Source organism: Cherax quadricarinatus, chromosome 75, assembly GCF_038502225.1.
Source record: "Cherax quadricarinatus isolate ZL_2023a chromosome 75, ASM3850222v1, whole genome shotgun sequence".
Lineage (NCBI taxonomy): Eukaryota > Metazoa > Arthropoda > Malacostraca > Decapoda > Parastacidae > Cherax > Cherax quadricarinatus.
Genome location: NC_091366.1, coordinates 7,104,427 through 7,128,856, shown reverse-complemented (window position 1 = coordinate 7,128,856; position 24,430 = coordinate 7,104,427). Strand labels below are relative to the sequence as shown.

Sequence of the window (24,430 nt, the reverse complement as noted above, 5' to 3'; positions counted from 1 at the left end):
AGGGGCCCAAGACTGTTCAACTGCCTCCCAGCATGCATAAGGGGAATTACCAATAGACCCCTGGCTGTCTTCAAGCAGGCGCTGGACAAGCACCTAAAGTCGGTACCTGACCAGCCGGGCTGTGGCTTGTACGTTGGATTGCGTGCAGCCAGCAGTAACAGCCCGGTTGGTCAGGCCCTGATCCACCATGAGGCCTGGTCACGGACCGGGCCGCGGGGGCATTGACCCCTGGAACTCTCTCCAGATAAACATCTGCTGCACCTGTGCACCTAGCAGTAAGTAGGTACCAGGTGTTAAGTAACTACTGTGGGACATATCTTGCAGAAGAGAATTAAAGGACCTCAGTGGAAATAAGGCTGACATGTCATGTGGGTTTTCGATATGTGGATAGGGTAAGAATACTCACGTAGGCTGGTAGTACGTATAATATACGGGAAGTATGGAAAGCGCCAACAGCCGACCTGCCTCTCTCTGCTCTCTATTTTGACTGACCCACCAGTGCCTATGTGTGAGGGGGTGTTTGAAATCCTGCTATGGTCAGCAGCAATATGAATACAGTCAGTGATTCACGCAGAGACGGTTGGTAGTGAGTCATCTACTGGTACACTGGTTACTGGTAACTGGTTACTAGGAACTGGTACTACTACTGAGAGCTCGGCGACGCTAACGTATGTCATCCCAACATACAACTAATACAAACTAGAGATGGCAGGTATACGGCTTGGGCTGATTCTATACAATGTCAAAGTACACAACAATTGAACATTATAATATACATAAGTAGAACATTGGAATGGAAGCTTACGTAACTGAAACTACAAGGTATAATATAGCACAACTCATCGAATGAAACTCTACGTTGAGATTACACAATAGAAGTTATAAAAAAAATTTGATCGATCGATCTGTATTCATGTGATCTACGGATTCTGAGGAAGGAATATATACAAAGAAAGAAGTGTTTAACAGAAAGGCAGATTCGGTGCACTCAAATCTAGACTGTTAACTCTCAGAATTCGGAGAGAACGTGAACACAAAAAGAAAATTCTTGAATACTGATAAGTTGATACTGTAATTATTCATCTATACATTTAACCCCAAATGATACTTGAGGATTTCTCAATACCTGTCGTGTACGTAGGGAATAACGACATTCAGGTTGATCGTCTGACTGAGTATCAGAGGAAGAGAGTACAGGATCAGGAGGATTGTCAGAGTCTGTCACATTAGTCTGGGTTGGAACATCATTATCATCACATACTAACTTCATATGATCTAAATGCGATTCTTTATACTGACCAGTACTAATTTCTCTAACCTTATACTTATTACCAGTGATATGTTCAGCTACTCGATAAGGACCAACAAACTTTTGATCAAGCTTAGGCATTGCAGACGTTTTGTTAAAGTTAGTCAGGACTATTTGTCATGTGGGTTTTTGATACTGGTTACTAGGAACTGGTACTACTACTGAGAGACAGTCCCTGATTACATCCTGACTTTATTGAGTTATCCTGAGTTAGTGACTTGAGTTATTAACCCAGGTTAATAATCCAAACAAAATATTCTTCACCCCAGGCTGGCTGATTAGAGATTGTCTGAATGAATATATGAAATTCCCTTTAGCAAACCATTAAGGTCCTGCTCCTGTAACTACAGATATATAGATATATTGTTGTAAGAACTGACAGGTTGGTGAATTAGACACTTGGGTATCTTTATTGTGGAAAAGTTTCACCACACAGTGACTTCATCAATCCAGTACACAAAAGAATAGTGAAGATCAGAAGGAGATTGAATTCTTGGAACTAAAAAGTTATCCAAAAACAAAATCAAATCAACAAAATCAGACGAACCCCTTCTCACACCACCTGAAACAGCAAACAGACTCAATGTTTTCTCCTCCACCATAGGAAAAAATCTAGCAAACAAAATACCAAGCTTAAACACCCGTCCATCAAACTACCTCATAGGTACCTACCCAAATACGCTATTCCTAGCTCCAACCAACCCACCAGAAGTCTCGCTCATCTTCAACACCCTAAAAAACAAGGCAGGAGACATAAACAACTTGCCTGCTTTTATGTACAAAAAAGCTTCTTAAGTATTGTCACCAATTATTGTAACGCTGTTTAACAAATCCATTGAATCATCCACCTTCCCAACAATCCTCAAAATAGCGAGGGTTCACTCCGATCCATAAAGGAGGTGACCAAGCTGATTTGAATAACTATAGACCAATATCTAACTTACCACTGTTCTCTAAAATCTTTGAAAAATTAATTCATAGACGGATCTATTCCTACCTCGTTTCACACAACATATTAAACCCTTGTTAGTTTGGATTCAGGAATAATAAAAGCACAAATGATGCTATCATACACATGCTAGAACTAATATATACCGCACTCGAAAAAATTTACGTAAAGCTTTTGATACAGTCGACCATGAACTACTGTACTCTAAATTAACATACTATGGTATCAGAGATCACTCCCTCAACTACCTAAAGTCATACCTTAGTAGCAGAATTCAGTATGTGTATGCAAATGGTGCAAACTCTCCCACCCAACCAATCACAGTAGGAGTGTCCTTGGACCACTCCTCTTTCTCATCTACATCAATGATCTACTGAATGCATCACAGCTACTCAAACCCATATTATTTGCAGATGACACTACATACGTCTTCTCCCACCCAAACCCAGTCATACTTGCCAACATTGTCACTGCCAAATCGCAGAAAATATCTGCCTGGATGATGAATAATAAACTTACCCTGAATATTGATAAAACCTATTTCATTCAGTTTGGAAACAAAGCTGCAAATGTTCCGCCTAACATAACGTTAAATGGATCACCAGTTCAGTTTCAGTTTAATATATTTATTATGCACCCCATACCCGTCCTGTGGGCGGTAGTCAAAAAGATTGCAGAGGTACATAATGGGTCCAGGGACTGGACCCCAAAGTTATGATAGCTGAACTAGTTACAAAGGTAATGAACTCCAGGTAGATCTGGTCACAATCATGGCGAACGGATCACCAGTCACAAGACTTGCAGAGGGAAAATTCCTAGGTATCCACCTTGACAGTAGCCTTAAGTTCCAGACACATATACAACAAATCACCAAGAAAATCTCTAAGACTGTAGGCATACTATCCAAGATACAATACTACGTTCCACAATCAGCTCTCCTGGCACTGTACCATTCACTCGTATACCCTTATCTCACTTATGGAATTTGTGCATGGGGATCAACAACATTAAATCACCTAAGACCTCTAATAACCCAACAAAAGGCAGCAATCAGAATGATAACAAATTCCCACTCCCAACAGCATACTCCACCAATTTTCAAAAGTCTAAATCTGCTCACCATTAACCCTTTGACTGTCGCGGCCGTATATATACGTTTTACGAGGTGCCGTGTTTGACGTATATATACTCATAAATTCTAGCGGCTTCAAATCAAGCAGGAGAAAGCTGGTAGGCCCACATGTGAGAGAATGGGTCTGTGTGGTCAGTGTGCACCATATAAAAAAAATCCTGGAGCACGCAGTGCATAATGAGAAAAAAAAAACTCCGACCGTTTTTTTTAATTAAAATGCCGACTTTGTGGTCTATTTTCGTATAGTATTTATGGTTGTATTCTCGTTTTCTTGGTCTCATTTGATAGAATAGAAAATATATCACAGAAATAGAGGTGATTTTGATTGATTTTACTATAAAAAGAACCTAGAAATGGAGCTCAAAGTAGGGGAAATGTTTGATTTTTGCCAATGTTCAAAAGTAAACAAATGATGCCATTGTCCAATAAATGTCCAACTAGCCATTCTAATATGCAGTCATGAATGGGTTGATGTTATTTATACAGTTATTACAGCATTGCAGTAGTCTGCATAATAGTAAGTCTAATATTTTTTGTTTGAATAAAAATTCAAAATAGAAAGCAAGAGTAATATCAGAAGGGCCTGGAGACGTGACTGATGAACAAAGAAAACGTTATTTTAGAGCCAGGAATGTCTGCATTGTTCATTCTGGACCTTATTTTGAAATTGTCATATTTTTTAGTTTTCGTGAAATTGGCCAAATTGCAAATTTCTGACCACATTATTAGGTAGTTGAAATCAGTAAATGGGCAGTTTCTTGTATTCAATCGATAGAAAAAATGAAGTTCTAAAGAAATAGCTATGAGTTTGGGCGACTGGAACAATGGAATTAGCCGAAAATAGGGCTCAAAGTGGGCGAAATCGCCGATTTGTAAACAGCGCCGAGGTCGCTAACTTCACGAGAGCATAATTCCGTCAGTTTTCCATCAAATTTCGTTTTTTTGGTGTCATTACAATCAGGAAAAGATTCTCTATCATTTCATAAGAAAAAATAATTTTTTTTTTTTTTTTTAAATTTTGCGACACCAGGAGACACCTCAGGATTGGGGGTTGCGACAGTCAAAGGGTTAAGAACATCCATACTTATTTATGTGCCTACTACATACACAGAACAATACACACAAATATAAACCCACCACTCAAACTTCTCCTCACCAACCTTAACAGGACACATGACCATAACACAAGACACAGATCTCTTTTTTATGTACCCCGTGTCCATATCACACTGTGTAAAAGCTCTATGCACATAAAGGGCCTCAAAATATGGAATTCATTACCAGAAGATACTAAAGTAACCCAGTCTGAAAATCAATTTAAGACTCTTCTCAAAAGCCACTTAATCACCCTAGACTAAATGCTCAATACTCAGTACTCACATACTCAGTACGTATTCCCACATCATAATTTCAACAATTACTTTAGAACCTTTTATCCATTGTCGACAGGAATATAATTGAATCATTGTTTCACAAAAAAACATTTTTGAATATATGAATATATCTTTTCCTAGGTATAGGTAGTAGGTAGGTAGACAGCAACCGCCCGGGGAGGTACTACCGTCCTGCCAAGTGAGTGTAAAACGAAAACCTATAATTGTTTTATATGATGGTAGGATTGCTGGTGTCCTTTTTTCTGTCTCATGAACATGCAAGATTTCGGGTATGTCTTGCTACTTCTACTTACACTTAAGTCACACTACACATACATTTACAAGTACATGTATATATATATACACACCCCTCTGGGTTTTCTTCTATTTTCTTTCTAGTTCTTATTCTTGTTTATTCCTCTTATCTCCATGGGGAAGTGGAACAGAATTCTTCCTCCGTAAGCCATGCATGTTGTAAGAGGCTACTAAAACACCAGGAGCAAGGGGCTAGTAACCTCTTCTCCTGTATATATTATTAAATGTAAAAGGAGAAACTTTCGTTTTTCCTTTTGGGCCACCCCGCCTCGGTGGGATATGGCCGGTGTGTTGAAAGAAAGAAAGAATATATCTTTTATCTTATATAAATTAGATTCCCTTATAATTAATAAACTACTGTACAACTATGATATAATTAATAATCTACTGTACAACTATGATATAATTCTTAGTGTTAAGTAGTCAGTAAGCCAATAATGTTAAGTTGGCCCATAATGCCTGGGCATAATAGAGGCTCTCTTTGCATTGCAACCCATTATTGTAAATACATAATCTCAACGTACGTACTATTTGCAAAGATGTAATCAGTTCCTCAGTCTGAGAGTCGATGTAATCAGTCCCTCAGTCTGGAGTTGGTGTAATCAGTCCCTCAGTCTGAAGTTGATGTAATCAGTCCATCAATCTTTTCAAGATTAATGGACTGATTACATCGACTCCAGGCATAGGGACTAATTATCTCAATCTTCTGATCTTCACTATTCTACTTTGTATTGGACTGATGAAGCCACAGTGTAGCAGAACATTTCCACAGTAAAGATACCCAAGTGTTGCCCATGTGTCTAATTCATCAACCACAAATACAATGATAATACATTTATTTCAGCATGATACATGTTTGTACAAAGGAGTATAACAATTGGTGTACATACCTAAAGCCCCTTTTTATGTAGAGCATTTTGGGTAAACTTAAGACCAACTTAAGATTAATAAGGCAATAATAGTGCTGTAATTTTGTACATAAGGTTATTAGGTGAGTTACAATGAATACAAGAGAATTGAATATTCTGTTCGTTCATACTATATGGCTTTAATAAGTTTGGTAGAGAAGAATTACAATTTTGATTATTAACCTCAGGTGGACACAATGGAATGATTAACATTTGAGATGATTACAGATATTGAGAGTGAGTATATATTGATTATAATGTTTTATCTGTGTTCATGATATTGAGCAAACGCATGTATAGTTTTTATGTATGTATTTATGATGGGCTGGGATAGGTTAAGGAGATAAGGTGTTTTTTAATTGTAGTTTTAAGATTGCTAGCTGAGTCATTGGTTCTGGAGATTTCTGGCAGATTTCAAGATTTTGGGTCCTTTTATGTACATTGAGTTTTTGCAAAGATTTAGCACGACATGGGAAATGTCATAGAGATTTTTGTGCCTAGTATTACGTCCATGGGTCCTATTGCAACTGTCAAGAAAGCACTTCAGGTCGGGATTTATATTAGAATTGATTGTTTTGTAAATGCAAGTGGCACAGTAGAACGAATGAATGTTTTGTATAGCGAGTAGGTTTAGGTCTTTAAAGAGAGGGGGAGGGGGTTGTCTGGCAGTGGATTGTGTGATCATTTACACTGCAGCTTTGTATTGGGTTTTTATTGTTTTTAAGTGATTTGTCGTTATGGAACCCCAGGCACAAATAGCATAGTTGAGGTAGAGGTAGATCAGTGAATAGTATAGTTTAAGTAGTGCTGTTTGTGGTACACATAATAATGTATCTCTGAGAGGATTCCAATTGTTTTAGATACATATTTTGTTGTGTTGGATATGGGTGTTGAATTTCAGGTTACTGTCAAAGTGCAGACCCAGGAATTTTTCCTCATTATGATTAGCAATAAGGATGTTGTTAAGCAGAATATTTAGTTGGACCTCACGTGCTCTACTCCCAAACATAATGTATAATGTAGAAAGTTTTGTCTATAGGTATTCCTTCGATCACTGAATGTACAGGAATTCTAGAATTACCAATTCCTCTTCCTATCCATATTGAATACTGTAATTACACCAGACTCCATTGGGAAGTGGAACAGAATTCTTCTTCCGTAAGCCATGCATGTCAAAAGAAGTGACTAAAATGCCAGGAGCAAGGGGCTAGTATCTCCTTCTCCTGTATCAATTACTAAATTTAAACAGAAAAACTATTTTTTTTTTTTGGGTCACCCTGCCTCAGTAGGATATGGCTGTTTTGTTGAAAAAAAAATTACTACAGTGGACCCCCGCATAACTATATTAATCCGTTCCTGAGAGCTCAATGTTATGCGAAATTATCGTTATGCGAATGAATTTTCCCCATAAGAAATAATGGAAATCAAATTAATCCGTTCCTGACACCCAAAAGTATGAAAAAAAAAAATTTTTACCACATGAAATATTAATTTTAATACACACAAACTGAAGAAGACATGCACAGTTACGTGACACTTACCTTTATTGAAGATCTGGTGATGATTGATGGGATGGGAGGAGGAGAGAGTCTTAGTGTTTAGAAGGGGAATCCCCTTCCATTAAGACTTGAGGTGTCAAGTCCTTTTCTGGGGTTATTTCCCTTCTTCTTTTAATGGCACTAGGACCAGCTTCAGAGTCACTGGACTTCTGTCGCACAACATATCTGTCCATAGAGGTCTGTACCACTCGTTCCTTTATGACTTTCCTAAAGTGGTTCACAACATTGTCAGTGTAATAGCCACCAGCACGGCTTGCAACAGCTGTCTGAGGGTGATTTTCATCCATGAAGGTTTGCACTTTAAGCCACATTGCACAGATTTCCTTAATCTTTGAAGTAGGCAACTTCTTCAATTTCTCTCTCCCCTCCTCCGGAGCAGTTTCCTCACGTGTGGCCTCATGCTGATGAAGATGATCTATCAGCTCATCAGTGGTTAGTTCTTCATTGTCCTCCTCCACCAACTCTTCCACATCATCCCCACTAACCTCCAACCCCAAGGACTTTCCCAATGCCACAATGGATTCCTCAACTGGCATAGGATTCCCAGGGTTAGCCTCAAACCCTTCAAAACCGCTTTGGTCTACACATTCTGGCCACAGTTTCTTCCAAGCAGAGTTCAAGGTCCTCTTAGTCACTCCCTCCCAAGCCTTACCTATAAGGTTTACACAATTGAGGATATTAAAGTGCTCTCTCTAAAACTCTCTTAGAGTCAATTGAGTTTCTGAGGTCACTACAAAGCACCTTTCAAACAGAGCTTTTGTGTACAGTTTTTTGAAGTTTGCAATAACCTGCTGGTCCATGGGCTGCAGGAGAGGAGTGGTATTAGGAGGCAAAAACTTGACCTTAATGAAGCTCATGTCCCCACAAAGTCACTCTGCCAAGTCTGTAGGATGACCAGGGGCATTGTCTAACACCAGGAGGCACTTAAGGTCTAATTTCTTTTCAGTTAGGTAATTTTTCACATTGGGGGCAAATGCTTGGTGTAACCAGTCAATAGAAAAAGTCCCTAGTGACCCATGCCTTACTGTTTGCCCTCCACAGCACACACAAATTAGCCTTGAGGATATTTATTTGACTGAATGCTCTGGGAGTTTCAGAGTGATACACTAATAAAGGCTTCACTTTGCAATCACCACTTGCATTGGCACACATGAGAAGAGTAAGCCTGTCTTTCATAGGCTTATGTCCTGGGAGTGCCTTTTCCTCCTCAGTAATGTAGGTCCTGCTTGGCATTTTCTTCCAAAACAGGCCTGTTTCGTCACAATTAAACACTTCTTCAGGTTTCAGTCCTTCACTGTCTATGTTCTCCTTGAATTCCTGCACATATTTTTCAGCTGCTTTGTGGTCCGAACTGGCAGCCTCACCATGCCTTATCACACTATGTATGCCACTACGCTTCTTAAATCTCTCAAACCAACCTTTGCTGGCCTTAAATTCACTCACATCACTAGTTGCAGGCATTTTTTTAATTAAATCCTGATGCAACTTCCTAGCCTTTTCACTTATGATCGCTTGAGAGATGCTATCTCCTGCTATCTGTTTTTCGTTTATCCACACCAATAAGAGTCTCTCAACATCTTCTATCACTTGCGATCTCTGTTTCGAAAACCCAGTTGAACCTTTGGCAAGAACAGCTTCCTTGATTGCCGTTTTCTTGGACACAATAGTAGCGATGGTTGATTGGGGTTTACTATACAACCTGGCCAGCTCGGAGACACGTACTCCACTTTCATACTTAGCAATGATCTCTTTCTTCATCTCTATAGTAATTCTCACCCTTATTCCTGTAGGGTTGGCACTAGAAGCTTTCTTGGGGCCCATGGTCACTTATTTTGCAGATAAAATCACCAAAAACGCTGTAATAATACGAAATGTTCCGATTGTATGCTTGGATATTACCGCGGAGGCTGGTTGGTAAACAGTGCCACCCGCGGAACATGTGAGGCTGGCTCAGGCCGCACATTAGACGCGTCTCAGACGAATAGCATTGAGTGAGTTTTTTAGCAGTATGTGAGGCAAAATCTTAGCGATAAAATGTATCGGTATGCGGATTTAATGTTATGTGATGCCAACGGTATGCGGGGGTCCACTGTATTTACAGTATAATATATGGTCACAGAGTGTAGTACAATGGTTTTTGTGTTGCAGATCATGTCATGCCATCACTGGGAACGCTGCCCCAAGGCTAGCTTCTTCTGTGCCTGGGAGACCTCCCTGGAAAAGAACGACTGCCAGGGTCGACAATCAGTGAGTCTTGTGGCTTTCTTCATCAACAGTTGAAGATTAATAAAAAATTAACCACTTTTATTCTGTCTAGACTTGAGTACTCTTTAAGCATTAGGATTAGTCTGCTCAAAATGCCCTGGCATGATAGTGGCTTTCTTTGTACCTAACACATCAAAATTGTAATTATACGTTGTAACCTATACAGATAAATAAATCTTTGTCTTTGTCACATGATACAATGTACAGAGATGGGTGACATTTGGTTGTGCATGCAGAGAACCCATGATTATGCAGAGCATATCAAGGTTACATGTGGGTTTTAGGAGCACAACTCTAACCAGGATTTGTGCATTGCATAATTAATAATATATACAGTAAACTCTCAGTATAGTGGGCTAAATGGAAAGGTTTGTGTGTGAGGAGCAGATAAACGGATTTCTCCTTTACCCAGTAAAACTTGAGACGAAATTAAGCATTTATCCGAATTTATAGTCTGAGTATCCATCAACTCAGAATAATTCTTAAAAATAGAAAAGAAAAAGATATTTAAATACAACCTCTCCTCACTTAACGATGGAGTTTCGTTCCTAAGACCATGTCGGTAAACGAATTCATCGCTAAGTGAGGAGCATAATATGATGGTAGTGGGTTTGTGTCAACCATCTTTGATATTGTCACCCTTGCACCATTTATAACGTCTTTAGTACATTTTAAATGTTTATAAAGTAGTGTACTGTATATTGTAATAAACAGAATAGAGGAAATCAGCTCTAATATACATTATTTAGGTATGCATATTGGTCAGAGAGCTCGTCGTAAGTCCGAGTCGTCGGTAAACAAGTAGTACGTTGCTAAGTGAGGAGAGGCTGTACTCTACTGTATACACAGTGCCCTGCTTATACAGCAGGTTAGGTTCTGAGCTACTGCTGTAAAGTGAAACATAGCCTTTTTTCACTTTCAAATGTATATAAAAGCTTGATAACATGTTTACACTATCATATATTAAGTGAGCAATAGAGCCAGGCCTAAGAAATGCATATACAGTACACACAGTACTTACTTTAAAATATTTTCATCTTTAGCTTATAGTGAATGGTAAATATATTTATTGTAGAAAGTCTGAATAAATGAAGAATAAATATAATTGAAAGCCACTGTATCAGTGAAACACCGTAAAATGAAGAGCTGCAAAGCAGGGCCTGCCTCTATATGTAAGAATGTTTATTATGCCCTCTGTATTATCATAGGCTCTATGTATACTATTAAATGTCTTATGATTTTGTAAAAACTGTCTCATGTAGAAATAGATTATTATTATTTACTCTTATTATTGCAGTAGAACTATTATTATTATTACAGGAGGCTTTAGGAAAGGTAGGGGGTGCATGGACCAGGTGTTTACAGTGAAACATATAAGTGAACAGTATTTAGATAAGGCTAAAGAGGTCTTTGTGGCATTTATGGATTTGGAAAAGGCGTATGACAGGGTGGATAGGGGGGCAATGTGGCAGATGTTGCAGGTGTATGGTGTAGGAGGAAGGTTACTGAAAGCAGTGAAGAGTTTTTACGAGGATAGTGAGGCTCAAGTTAGAGTACATAGGAAAGAGGGAAATTATTTCCCAGTAAAAGTAGGCCTTAGACAGGGATGTGTGATGTCACCGTGGTTGTTTAATATATTTATAGATGGGGTTGTAAGAGAAGTAAATGCGAGGGTCTTGGCAAGAGGCGTGGAGTTAAAAGATAAGGAATCACACATAAAGTGGGAGTTGTCACAGTTGCTTTTTCCTGATGACACTGTGCTCTTGGGAGATTCTGAAGAGAAGTTGCAGAGATTGGTGGATGAATTTGGTAGGGTGTGCAAAAGAAGAAAATTAAAAGTGAATACAGGAAAGAGTAAGGTTATGAGGATAACAAAAATATTAGGTGATGAAAGATTGGATATCAGATTGGAGGGAGAGAGTATGGAGGAGGTGAATGTATTCAGATATTTGGGAGTGGACATGTCAGCGGATGGGTCTATGAAGGATGAGGTGAATCATAGAATTGATGAGGGGAAAAGGGTGAGTGGTGCACTTAGGAGTCTGTGGAGACAAAGAACTTTGTCCTTGAAGGCAAAGAGGGGAATGTATGAGAGTATAGTTTTACCAACACTCTTATATGGGTGTGAAGCATGGGTGATGAATGTTGCAGCGAGGAGAAGGTTGGAGGCAGTGGAGATGTCATGTCTGAGGGCAATGTGTGGTGTGAATATAATGCAGAGAATTCGTAGTTTGGAAGTTAGGAGGAGGTGCGGGATTACCAAAACTGTTGTCCAGAGGGCTGAGGAAGGGTTGTTGAGGTGGTTCGGACATGTAGAGAGAATGGAGCGAAACAGAATGACTTCAAGAGTGTATCAGTCTGTAGTGGAAGGAAGGCGGGGTAGGGGTCGGCCTAGGAAAGGTTGGAGGGAGGGGGTAAAGGAGGTTTTGTGTGCGAGGGGCTTGGACTTCCAGCAGGCGTGCGTGAGCGTGTTTGTTAGGAGTGAATGGAGACGAATGGTTTTTAATACTTGACGTGCTGTTGGAGTGTGAGCAAAGTAACATTTATGAAGGGGTTCAGGGAAACCGGCAGGCCGGACTTGAGTCCTGGAGATGGGAAGTACAGTGCCTGCACTCTGAAGGAAGGGTGTTAATGTTGCAGTTTAAAAACTGTAGTGTAAAGCACCCTTCTGGCAAGACAGTGATGGAGTGAATAATGGTGAAAGTTTTTCTTTTTCGGGCCACCCTGCCTTGGTGGAAATCGGCCAGTGTGATAATAATAAAAAAAATAGTAATAATATTCTTATTATCATTGTCACCAACCCCAATACTATCTCTCATCCACCACTCACCCCAGTACTGTCTGTCACCCTCCACCAACCCCAATATTGACTATCTGTCACCCTTCACCAGCAAGGTGGCTTGTGGCCTGGTTGGCAAAGCTCTCGCTTCACATGCTGAGGGTTCAGGTTCGATTCCTGGCAAGGGTGGAAACATTGGGCGTGTTTCCTTGCACCTGTCATCCCTGTTTCCCATCAGTAAAATGGGTACCTGGGTATTAGTCGACTGATGTGGGTCACATCCTGGGACAAAATTGACCTGATTTGCCCAAAATGTTCTGCATTACTAGGGGCTTTTTATATAGATATTATTATTGATCCCAGTACTATCTGTCACCCTCCACCAACCCCAGTACCATCTGTCACCCGCCACCAACCCCAGTACCATCTGTTACCCTCCACCAACCCCAGTATTATCTGTCACCCTCCACCAGCCCCTGTACTATCTGTCACCCTCCACCAACCCCAGTACTGTCACCCTTTGCCAACTCCAATACTATCTGTCACCCACTACCAATCCCAATACTATCTGTCACCCTCCTTTAACCCCAGTACTATCTGTTTCTCTTCACCAACCCCAATACTATCTTGTCACCCTTCACCAACCCCAGTTCTATCTGTCACCCACCATTTACCTTACCCCCAACCACGTATAGATGAGTATAAGTACCATGCATAACTCGAGGGACATCTTCCTATGCATACCTAGTTTTCAGTGATAAGCTTCTCTACATCCAGTTGCCCAGTAGAGCCTCATTAGCCCTCTCCACACACTTATATGTAAACAAGTAATATATATTAGAATTTAAGGTAAGATCATTTTTTTTTTTTTACCTGTTAGATTTTAAGAAAAAAGTTGTTTGGCATTTTTTGAGGTGTCAAGAACATAACCCTACTTTTTCCATGTGTTTTTCACTTTACATAAAAACTGAATGTTTTGGGAACATCTCTCTCAAGTTATGAGAGGGTTTTTCTGTACTATTCTGTTCTCTTTGTGTATGCTTACCATTTAGTATATTAGATAACATTGTCACAATGTCAACAGATATGTCTTCGAGGTCCAAATGGCACTTGTGATTGGCTTCGTGGTCGTCATTACTGGACATGTATGAAGACGCTTCGAGCAAAGGCCAATGCTACCAACACGGACAGCAACAACACACAGGACAACAGCATCAGCATTGACATTCCTGGCCATCATAAGCCATTAAGATATGGCTACAAGCGAAACAGAGGTTACAGAACCAGACCTCTACAGCCAGTGCGACCACATAATGCATACTCAAGAATTGGCTATGTTCACAAGAACGGCTGAAGCCTTTCATGTAAACTCTTTGAGATTTTTCCTGTAGTTTTTTAAAAAAAAAGTGTTTTGATTTTCAGAGAAAAAATAATAGGCAATACACAAACAATTTGCAGTATATATATTTGTACCAGTATGTTTGTGGCTCTGAGAAGTATCATTGATACACTAAACATGCTGTTGCATGTGTTATAATAATTAAGGGGAAGCGCTGGACCCATAAGGACTGTACAGCGCCTGGGGGAACAGGAAGTAATCAGGTTTGATCCAGGGAATGGAGAATAACTAAAATTCTTTGTATCATATGTCCTTTGCAGTCATTAGAGAACCCCCCTTTTCCTGAAGGGACTATTGCATATATTAAAAATACAAAGCAGGAATATTGAGCCTTACATTCTGTTGCATAACTAAGATGTGATCAACAAGTTGCTGTCTTCTCAGATACACTTTACTGCTAAAGTCAGTTTTATTATCCACGATATATTGTAATATATACGTACTTGTTTATATTTCTAATAATGCGGTACAAAAATCACGCAGTTTACGTTTATTAAAACTTTGTTAGGCACAACAAGAAAGCCACTAGTACGCAATACATTTTGGGTTTTTCCTACATATTGAACCCCGTAGTTATACAATGCATTTCAGGTACATAGATCTAGACCTTTCAAGGTCACTATGAAAGCCATATGAAGCCATTCTACCAATTTCTTGTGAATTTTCTGATGGCTCTAAGTTTTGAAGTACAGTTACCTAGAGTGAGTCTGGCCATGGAGGTTGTTACTAAGCCGATAATCTTCACTGCATGACAAGCCAGTATTGAGAGCTGACATAATTTGTATACAGTGAGCTCTCTTATAAAGCTACTTCATAGAGTGTGTTTTTTTTTTTTTGTGAATGTAATTAAAAAAGCACATCCAGAATGGATTAGCACGTACCATAGGATCTTTCCATGTGTCCAGTAAATCAGATTCTTTTTTATAAATCTTAGGAAGTTGTAATAACACAGTTGCACATAAATCATGGAATAGGTGGGGTTTCAACTCATGACTGAGAATTTTGGGACTCACCTACCATGGGTTCAACCCCCACCCATTCTGTGATATGTTAAAAACATCAGAAAAAAGCATTGGTTCCCCCATTTTTGTTCCAGGACTGGTCCCCCCATATACCTAGCATAGCACTGTGCCCATAATGTACAGATTCTTTTTTAACAAACTGGCAGTTTTCCCTAAGGTAAGGTGACCCAAAAAAAAAAAAACTCACCAACATTTCCACCATCACTTTCTTTCCAAAGGTGCAGAGTTACAATAGTTTAGATGCCACTCTAAACAGCAAATATCCCAAATCCCTCCTTTAGAATGCAGGCACTGTACTTCCCAATAGAATTTAATGTACAGATATATTACAATGAACATTGAGAATAAAAAAGTAGGAGATACAGTTTACCCATTGGATCATGTTTGTTGTTTCAGAGTTCTGTTATAAGAACATAAGAATCAAGGTGAATGGAGATGAATAGTTTTTGGGACTTGTAGAGCTGTTGGAATGTGAAGGGATTCAGGGAAACTGATTAGCCAAATTTGAGTCCTGGAGGTGGGAAGTACAATGCCTGCACTTTAAAGGAGGGGTTTGGGATATTTGCTATTTGGTATGACATCTGAACTGTCATTTCTGCACAGCTCTGCAAAGACAGTGATTATGTGTGAATGATGGTGAAAGTGTTTCTTTTTTAGGGGGTCAGCCTGCCTAGGTAGGAGACAGCCTGCACATTAGAAAAAAAAAGAATCAAGGAACTCTACAGCAGGTATTACCTGGAGTTTACCTGGAGAGAGTTCCGGGGGTCAACGCCCCCACGGCCCGGTCTGTGACCAGGCCTCCTGGTGGATCAGAGCCTGATCAACCAGGCTGTTACTGCTGGCTGCACGCAAAGCAACGTACGAGCCACAGCCCATATTAGACAAGTCCTTTTCAAAACTAACCATTCCCACCTACCTAATTGTCTAACATTTTCCAAAAGCCACCCAAGATTTTGCTTCAGTACCTCAAGTACTAATCATACCAAGCCCTTCCCAGTCATATATTTGTCTAATGTCTTTTTAAAGCTACCCAAGGTTTTAGCTTCTATTACCCTACTTGGAAGATTATTCCACTCATCGACAACTCTCTTGAAAACCCAGTGCGTACCCATATCCTTTCTAAATCTAAATTTATCTAATTTAAATCCACTTTATTGAGGCCTGTTGTATTAAGCACAAACTGTGCTTTCAATCACATTTTCCAAAAATTTCTGTATATAGAGGAGCTTTATAATAGAGCTTAATGTATGTCAAATCTCTCCACAATGTGTCATATTCGTTAGCAGTAGATATAATTTTATTTTTTTGATGATAGTTTATTTTGTGGTGACGGTATAAGTTTATATTTGGTTGGAATGAATCTAGTCTGTTGATAATTTAAGTGGATTGCATATAAATTATGTATTAGAGAAAGACGAATACTGTAATCTCGTTTAATGTAATAATTAGTCATGTAAATTACATTGTATAATGGAGTGTTAATGAATGATGTGTAATTAATGCATTGGACAACACAGTGTAGACACAACAAACAAATACATTATGACAATTTGACAGTATTGACGAATATAAATTAGTGTATTATTTTATGATTACCAGGAGTAACCCCTTCTGTATAAATTGATAAGACATGTCAACAGTTAGTTATCTTAATTCGGAATAATGATACCTAACTGTTGCACATGTGTTACTTATCAACATGTCGGTACTGTATACCCATATTCATACTGGATAAATTACTAAATTTAAAAGAGAAATTTTAATTTTTCTTTTTAGGTCACCCTACCTCGGTGGGAGACGGCCGGTGCATTAAAAAGAACAAAAAAAATTATGATCAAGGGGAAGCATTAAACCTGTAAGGGTCATAGTGTCGGGGGGATGAGAGCCAATCGAGTTTGATTTAACTAAGGATTCAAATTTCTTGGATCAAGAGCCTTTAGCAACATAAGGGCACATTCCCATGAGGATAGTACAGTACGATATGAGAGGCAACTGGCTGTTGATAGTGGGAGAAAGCAGGATTATCTATCTATCTATCTAGGCAATTGGCTGTGGGCAGAGGACTATTTCAGGGAATTACATTGCAAGCAGAGAACATTAATGCAGCCAAAGGATGTCTTTTTTTTATTGTCTATTTGTCAGGGCTGAATTAAGGTCTTTCTAGCCTAGGCACTCTTCAGCAGCAAAGACAATACAGCCTTATGTTCATAAAAAAAAATGTAGCATTTCTTAAATTTTCAGGCCTCAAAATGCTATATCTTGATTTTTTTTAGAAATATTGAGAATAAAAGAATATTTTTTGTTGTCAAATTTTTTGAGTTTTTCATAAAACAAAAAATGGAAAATAAAACGGCAGCTTTTAAATTGATCAAATTACAAAGTTTGCTTTAGTAATTTCCATTTCCTACATATTAAAAATTTGTGTTAGGCCTTAAACTTTTTTTAAATTCCTGGAATTTCATAGACCCTATGCATGTGCTTATTGTATCTTCCAAATAATACAGGACTGGTGATGTGAACATACTATCCCTGCCCCTGTTCCAGTTGTTCCTTTTGTACCTTTGTCAACAAATGGCATTTTCATTTTAATTTCCAAATATGTAATTTGTTTCTTGTGTCTTTTTGTGTTCATGTAAGCAATAAGTTCAGACTAACATTGTGAAGGGAGGAGCAAACCTCTTAGCAGAATAAATAATTTTTATATTCAAAATCAGTTTGTGTGCAAAACTCATCCACTGCTCATCCTGATTTGATTTTTTTTTTAACACCGGCTGTCTCTCGCCTAGGAAGGGTGACATACAAAAGAGAAAATACATTAACAGTCACTAGTGCAGCTGTTATATTGTAAGAAACGTGCTAAAATGATAGTTCAGATGGACCTCCAAACTACACCATCCTCATTCTTATTTCCATTGGTGTTGTATAATCCTCTCCCCTAAAGAATAAAAAGGCACAATACCGTGACTGGAACAATACACAAATAACCCGCACATAGGAGAGAGGAGATTATGACAGCATTTTGGTCCGACTAAGACTATTTATAGTCACAGTGTGACTTTGTACATGGTCCAGGTCAGATCAAAACGTCGTTGTGTGCTCCTCTTCCTCTCCTATGTGCTGGTTATTTGTGTATCCTCTTCCCTAGGATGCAACCCACATGTTTATTCACTGAGTCATTCATCATAACTTATCATGGGTTTACACACATTATCAGTTTGCTTATTCATTTTATTTATACCTTAAAGAATTCTTGTGAAGAGAATTTGCTCCAGAAAATGGCTTCATCACTCTTTTATTTTAGTGTACAAATTACAAGATGTCAGTTAACCAGTCAGCACCTGAGTGGAGGCAAATGGTATGGTGATACAGTCATACCTTGCTCTACGTCATTAATTGGTTCCAAGAACCGTGACGTAACCTGGTTTTTGATGTATACCGGACTTAATGTCTTAAAAATGCCTTAAAATGATGACAAACACCGTAAAACTAGCATAAATAACTCATGAAAGAATATAACTATTGCTAAACCTTAAAGAACGATAAAAACACATTATAGACATATTTTTTAAAGAATAATGAACAGAGTTAAAAAAATTATGTTGTAGGTGACGTTGCTGAGGGACATAAAGTCTTTTAGAAAAGTGGCGTAAAGGTGAATTTGACGTAAGCTGAAATGACGTAAAGCTGGGTATGACTTTACTGACAAGATTCGGAAAAAGACATACATGTACACTTTAGGGTATTTATTGAAGGAAATGCTTTGCCGCCATTGGCTTCATCAGTCCTAATAAAGGAGTCACTTGTAGTGTATCGTTCCCTTTAAGAAATGTCCTCAACTGTGTTCAAGTATCTTCACCACACCTGAGTGCTGATAGCTTGATGTATATATAATGCTCTTAGCATTAATAGTTAAGAAATTTTACTTAAGCCTAGTTGTAAATTCTTCAAATGAAGTTTGAGAACCAAGCAAAAATATGTATGTACTGTATTATATTGCTGTACTATGAAATACAACTTAATTATCTCTTCATTGTTTGCATTCTCAAAAAATTTACTCTTCAGAACGCAGTAGAGAATGTGATAGTACAACATTGTATTGTATAAATATATGAGGTAGTTCGTTAATCTGGTGAGAAATATTAAAAATGTACTGGATAAATGTACGAGGTAGGTGGTTAATCTGGTGAGAGATATTAAAACGTACTGTATAAATATACGAGGTAGATGGTTAATCTGGTGAGAGATATTAAAATGTACTGTATAAATGTACAAGGTAGATGGTTAATCTGGTGAGAAATATTAAAACGTACTGTATAAATGTACGAGGTAGATGGTTAATCTGGTGAGAAATATTAAAAATGTACTGTATAAATGTACGAGGTAGTTGGTTAATCTGGTGAGAGATACAGAGCATGAACTAGGCTCATTTTCTTCCCAAAAAGTAATATTACAGTACCTATGTGTTTGTACTGGTTAGTATGCTGTGCTCTTATTTCAGTGTGATGACAAATTGTATTACCATACTGTAGTAGTTTTGTAACAAAATGATCCTAAAATAAATTTACAATACAGTACACAAATGATTTATAAGAATTTTGTATGCATTGAAGGAAATTTTGTTCCAGTGGCACTCCCTCAAGACATGCCACTCATTATCATGAGCCTGTGCATATTTTCTCATGATACCACCACCATCTCATGTTCATGATTCTTATAATGTACCTTCCTTCTGCCACTGCATGTTCTTCCAAATTGCCAATCGTGTGTCTCCTCAACATCAGTGGTGCTCAACCTTCCTACACAAGTGGGCCACATTTGGTCAAATGTATGATGAGGGCCACATAGTTTTGTTGATACTGTGCAGTGTGGAACCTACATGAAAGTGAATTCATAATTTCATGTGGGGGCCGCATCCTTTTCCTAGAAGGGTTATGTGTGGCCCACAGGCTGCCGGTTGGGAACCCCTGCTTTATGCAAGTTTATTTCAACGCATACACTTGTGAAGGGATTCAGGGAAACCGGTTAGCCGGACTTCAATCTAGAGATGGGAAGTACAATGCCTGCACTTTAAAGGACGGGTTTGGGATAGTTGCTGTTCAGAGTGACATCTGAACTGTCATATTTGCATGCCTCTGCAAAGACGGTGATTATGTGTGAATGATGGTGATTTTTTTTTTTTTTTTTTTTTTTGTCACCCTGCCTCAGTGGGAGACGGCCAGTGTGTTGAGAAAAAAAATATTTATACGGTATTGAGTGACCTTTGAGTGCATGTTGAAATCCCAATATTATGCAGTACGTATACTATTTTGGGCATGTTTAAGCCTAAGATTACAAAGGCATATCATTGTATATGATTCTAAGAAAAAAATATTTGGGTTATAAGCTAGTAAGTTATAGGTAGGAGCAAGGGGCTAGTAACCCCTTCTCCTGTATAAATTAATTTGAAAAGAGAAACTTTTTGTTTTTCTTTTTGGGCCACTCTGCCTCGGTGGGATACGGCGGGTTTGTTGAAAGAAGAAGTTATAGGTACTATTTTATACATTAGAAGACATTATAGGCATTGTTTTTTACATTAGGTGACATTCAATTCAAGAACTCCAAAAATTTATTTGGGTTATATTGATGCAGGTTCTTGCATTGATGGCATAGGATTTTCATGATATATATAACTGTAACTACCAAGCGAGGCATATATGGCTACCAAGTGAGGCATATATAGCTTCAGCTACCAAGCAAGGCATATATGGCTTCAGCTACCAAGCGAGACACACATGGCTTCAGCTACCAAGCGAGACACACATGGCTTCAGCTACCAAGCGAGACACACATGGCTTCAGCTACCAAGCGAGACACACATGGCTTCAGCTACCAAGCGAGACACACATGGCTTCAGCTACCAAGCGAGACACACATGGCTTCAGCTACCAAGCGAGACACACATGGCTTCAGCTACCAAGCGAGACACACATGGCTTCAGCTACCAAGCGAGACACACATGGCTTCAGCTACCAAGCGAGGTACACCACATATTCCACTCCTTTTTCATTTGCCTTTTCTAGTACCTTTCCTTTGAAACCAAAGGAAACACTCCAAATTTTCCACCTACTTACAGGATTTTTTTTTTTTTTTTTTTTTTAGCCTTGTATATTTCAGTGAACAAATATGAAATCAAATGCCTGGCCTGCAGATTTTTTTTCCCTTTATTGTATTTTCTTTTATTGTATTCTCTCTTACTAAGATACAATTAGAGCCAAGGTAAAGACCTTGGCTCTAATTATATCTTAGCTCGTGTGTTCCTTCATACAGTCTTCATGTGCTCATACAGTTTGCCTCTCAACACAGTCCATTGCTATAGCATTTTACTAGCTCTAGTTATTGTAGGAATACTGTTCTTGACAGTGACTAGACTGCCTGTTGAAAGACAGTGACCTTAAACTGTACTTGACAGTGATTGCACTGCCTGTTGAAAACCTTAAACTGTACTTGACAGTGATTGCACTGCCTGTTGAAAACCTTAAACTGTACTTGACAGTGATTGCACTGCCTGTTGAAAACCTTAAACTGTACTTGACAGTGATTGCACTGCCTGTTGAAAACCTTAAACTGTACTTGACTACACTGTATGTTGAAAGGCTTTCATTTTATTTGGCAGTGACTACACTACTTGTTGGAAACCTTTCATCACACAAGGATGATAATTCATTTCCATTATATTTCAGTTTATAACTGTCTGTCAGTATTCAACGTTCATCATGTAAAACACAGTTCTTTCACTGAGTATATTTCAGCTTTTATCATTAAAATAAGAACATAGCCTTATGCTATAAAATACAGAAAAAAAAATGTGACACTGCATTTCTATATTTTCCACTGGTGCATTAAACAATTGAAAATATAGATGGGGGCTCCTATTATTATTATTATAATCAAGGGGGAAGCGCTAAACCCGGAGGATTATACAGCGCCTGGGGGGGGGGGGGAGATGTGGAAGGCATTCAGGCTTAATTCGGGGAACTGGAGCAGAGATCCAATTCCCTAAATCAAGAGCCCCTCACCAACATCAAGGAACCTTCCTTGAGGGGTGGGGGCCCCTAGCGATTGTGAAATTTGTATATTTTCTCTGAAAATTAATTAGACACGTTAAAATTTAAATATGTACATATACTGTTAGGTGCAGAATTTTAAGCTATTTCAATTTTATATTAGTGCCTGACCCCCTAAAGGCAATGGTTAATGAGTAAAATCTGAAGAACAGGCAACGACTGTTATTTCTTCAAGATGATGGCCTGGTCACAGACCGGGCCGCGGGGGCGTTGACCCCCGAAACTCTCTCCAGGTAAACTCTCTCCAGGTAAACTCTCTCCAGGTAAACTTATCTGGCATCAGTCAGGAAGTTTGGAATGTTGTCTAGGAACTTGTATTTTTTTATTTAACACACTGGCAGTCTCTCTCAAGGCAGGGTAACCCAAAAAAAGAAGAAACCCTTTGAGAAAGTTTTTCTTACATTTAGTAATTTATACTGGAGAAGGGGTTACTTGCTCCTGTCATTTTAGTTGCTTCTTATGACACACATGGCTTATGGAGGAAGGATTCTTCTCCTCTTCCCCATGGAGCTTCATTTCCAATATTCCGACCATATCAAAACATTGATGGGTGGTGCCTCTGGAGTACAACTATGGTGTAAATGCCTGGAACTCAAACTGTAACTCATTTTTGTTTTTTAACAGGATTTCAAAATACAGTATAAAAGTCTAGATATCCCATTTACATCCTGTATTAAGTAACTTAGCATTCAGCTTAAAAAAATGATGAATTTTCTTGGACCACATATATCACTGGACACCAACACTAACTACCACCATCAGTACACAGTCTCTATCACCATAGCAGAAACCTGGTCTGGGACTGGGCTGAAGGGGTGATGACCCCCAAATTATAGGTGGACAACAGGTAGGTAAGGTTCAGATTAAAGCCTTCATAGGCCCTATGCACTATCATAACCGTTGTCCCAAGTACAAAGATTAACCCCATAGATAAATACTTGTATACAATGTCTAGTAAGTGCCATAGGTGTTGGATTCAAGGGGAAATAAAGAGACTGGTAGCAGAGGATCTTGGGCTTTATGAAGTATGTGATAAAAGCCAAACTTGGACCAAACTCTGCACTAGAAGGATCCTATGCCACCTATGTCTTTATTGTCTTTATTTCCACTTATTCGATCCTTGCCATTGTCTTCTTGGGTTGGATTAAAGTCTGTTTAGTATGCTAATATACCCAGTAATTATAGACTGATACTTAGAAACTTTGAAATCAGCTTTAGGAATTCAACAAAGCAATCATAAGATGAGGTTTTGTTTGGATTTTTAACCCTGGGGGATTAGCCACCCAAGATAACCCAAGAAAGTCAATGCATCATTGAGGAACTCATGTTTTATTTCTACTGGGGGTCCTCAGTCTTGTCCCCAAGGATATGACTCACACAGCCGACTAACACCCATGTATCTACTTGCTAGTGAACGGGGACAGGGGTGTAAGGAAACCATGCCCAATGTTTCCACCCATGCTGGGGATCGAACCACAGACACTGTCTCGCCTCACACACAGTTGTACACGTAAGTACAATTGATGCAATAACATCATAGTAAATATATCACAATATGCAAAATAACCACAGTAAAAAATAGTGAAATTACAAGCACTTTTGTTATTACTTACATTATCAAGGAAAAATGATAAGTACCGTACAATTACCATTCCTAGTTTAAAGTACATATGTGCTAGGATAAGCAAAAAAAGTCAGAGTGACTTATTGCTACTGGGGTCCTGGTTGACCAGGCAAACAAAAGACAAGCCTGGTCCCAGGCCCAGAAGGTAGGTTAGGAAAACTAGAAACTGCTCACAGGTAAATCTCGGGTAAGTAAGTTTATTAAGAATTATCATACATAGTAATGTGTAAATTACCTAGGATGAACCCAAAAGTCAAAATGAATTATTTCCATTGAGGTCCTTGTGATATCAGGTATATGATAATTTTTCCAAACTACACTTTTGTATGCCCAGGGCACTGTACCCATTGTGACAAACGGATAGTCCAACTCTGAGGTAAGTGTGCCACCTGGACGTGAATCATAGCTCAATATCCCTACAGGACTATTTTTTTCACATCCTCTATCCTCTCATGTTTACTCTCCCTCCCACATTCCTCCCTTTATGTGTTTACCAATCACTTCTTCCCTCTCCTATCACCTGTCACCCTCAGTCCACCTACTCGTCTCCCAGATTCCTCTTCTTCCATCCTCCCTCCCTCCACTTACTCGTCTCCCAGTTTCCTCTTCTTCCATCCTCCCTCCTTCCACCTACTTCTCTCCCAGCTTCCTCCTCTTCCATCCTCCTTCCCTCCACCTACTATTCTCTCACCA

The 24,430-nt window shown here is 38.9% G+C and overlaps 1 protein-coding gene across 2 annotated transcripts in view; it reads left to right on the top strand.

Annotated features, from left to right (window-relative positions):
* Timp (Tissue inhibitor of metalloproteases) overlaps positions 1–15,279 on the top strand; it is a 429,110-nt gene extending 413,831 nt beyond the window's left edge. Inside the window, exons 5-6 of one of the 2 annotated variants that reach the window (XM_070100997.1) lie at positions 9,694–9,792; positions 13,674–15,279. In XM_070100997.1, coding sequence (XP_069957098.1) covers positions 9,694–9,792; positions 13,674–13,943 — 369 coding nt within the window. In that variant the 3' untranslated portion in view covers positions 13,944–15,279. The remainder of the gene's footprint in view (positions 1–9,693; positions 9,793–13,673) is intronic. The other variant, XM_070100998.1, reaches the window with a different exon arrangement.
* The last annotated feature ends 9,151 nt before the right edge of the window (positions 15,280–24,430 follow it).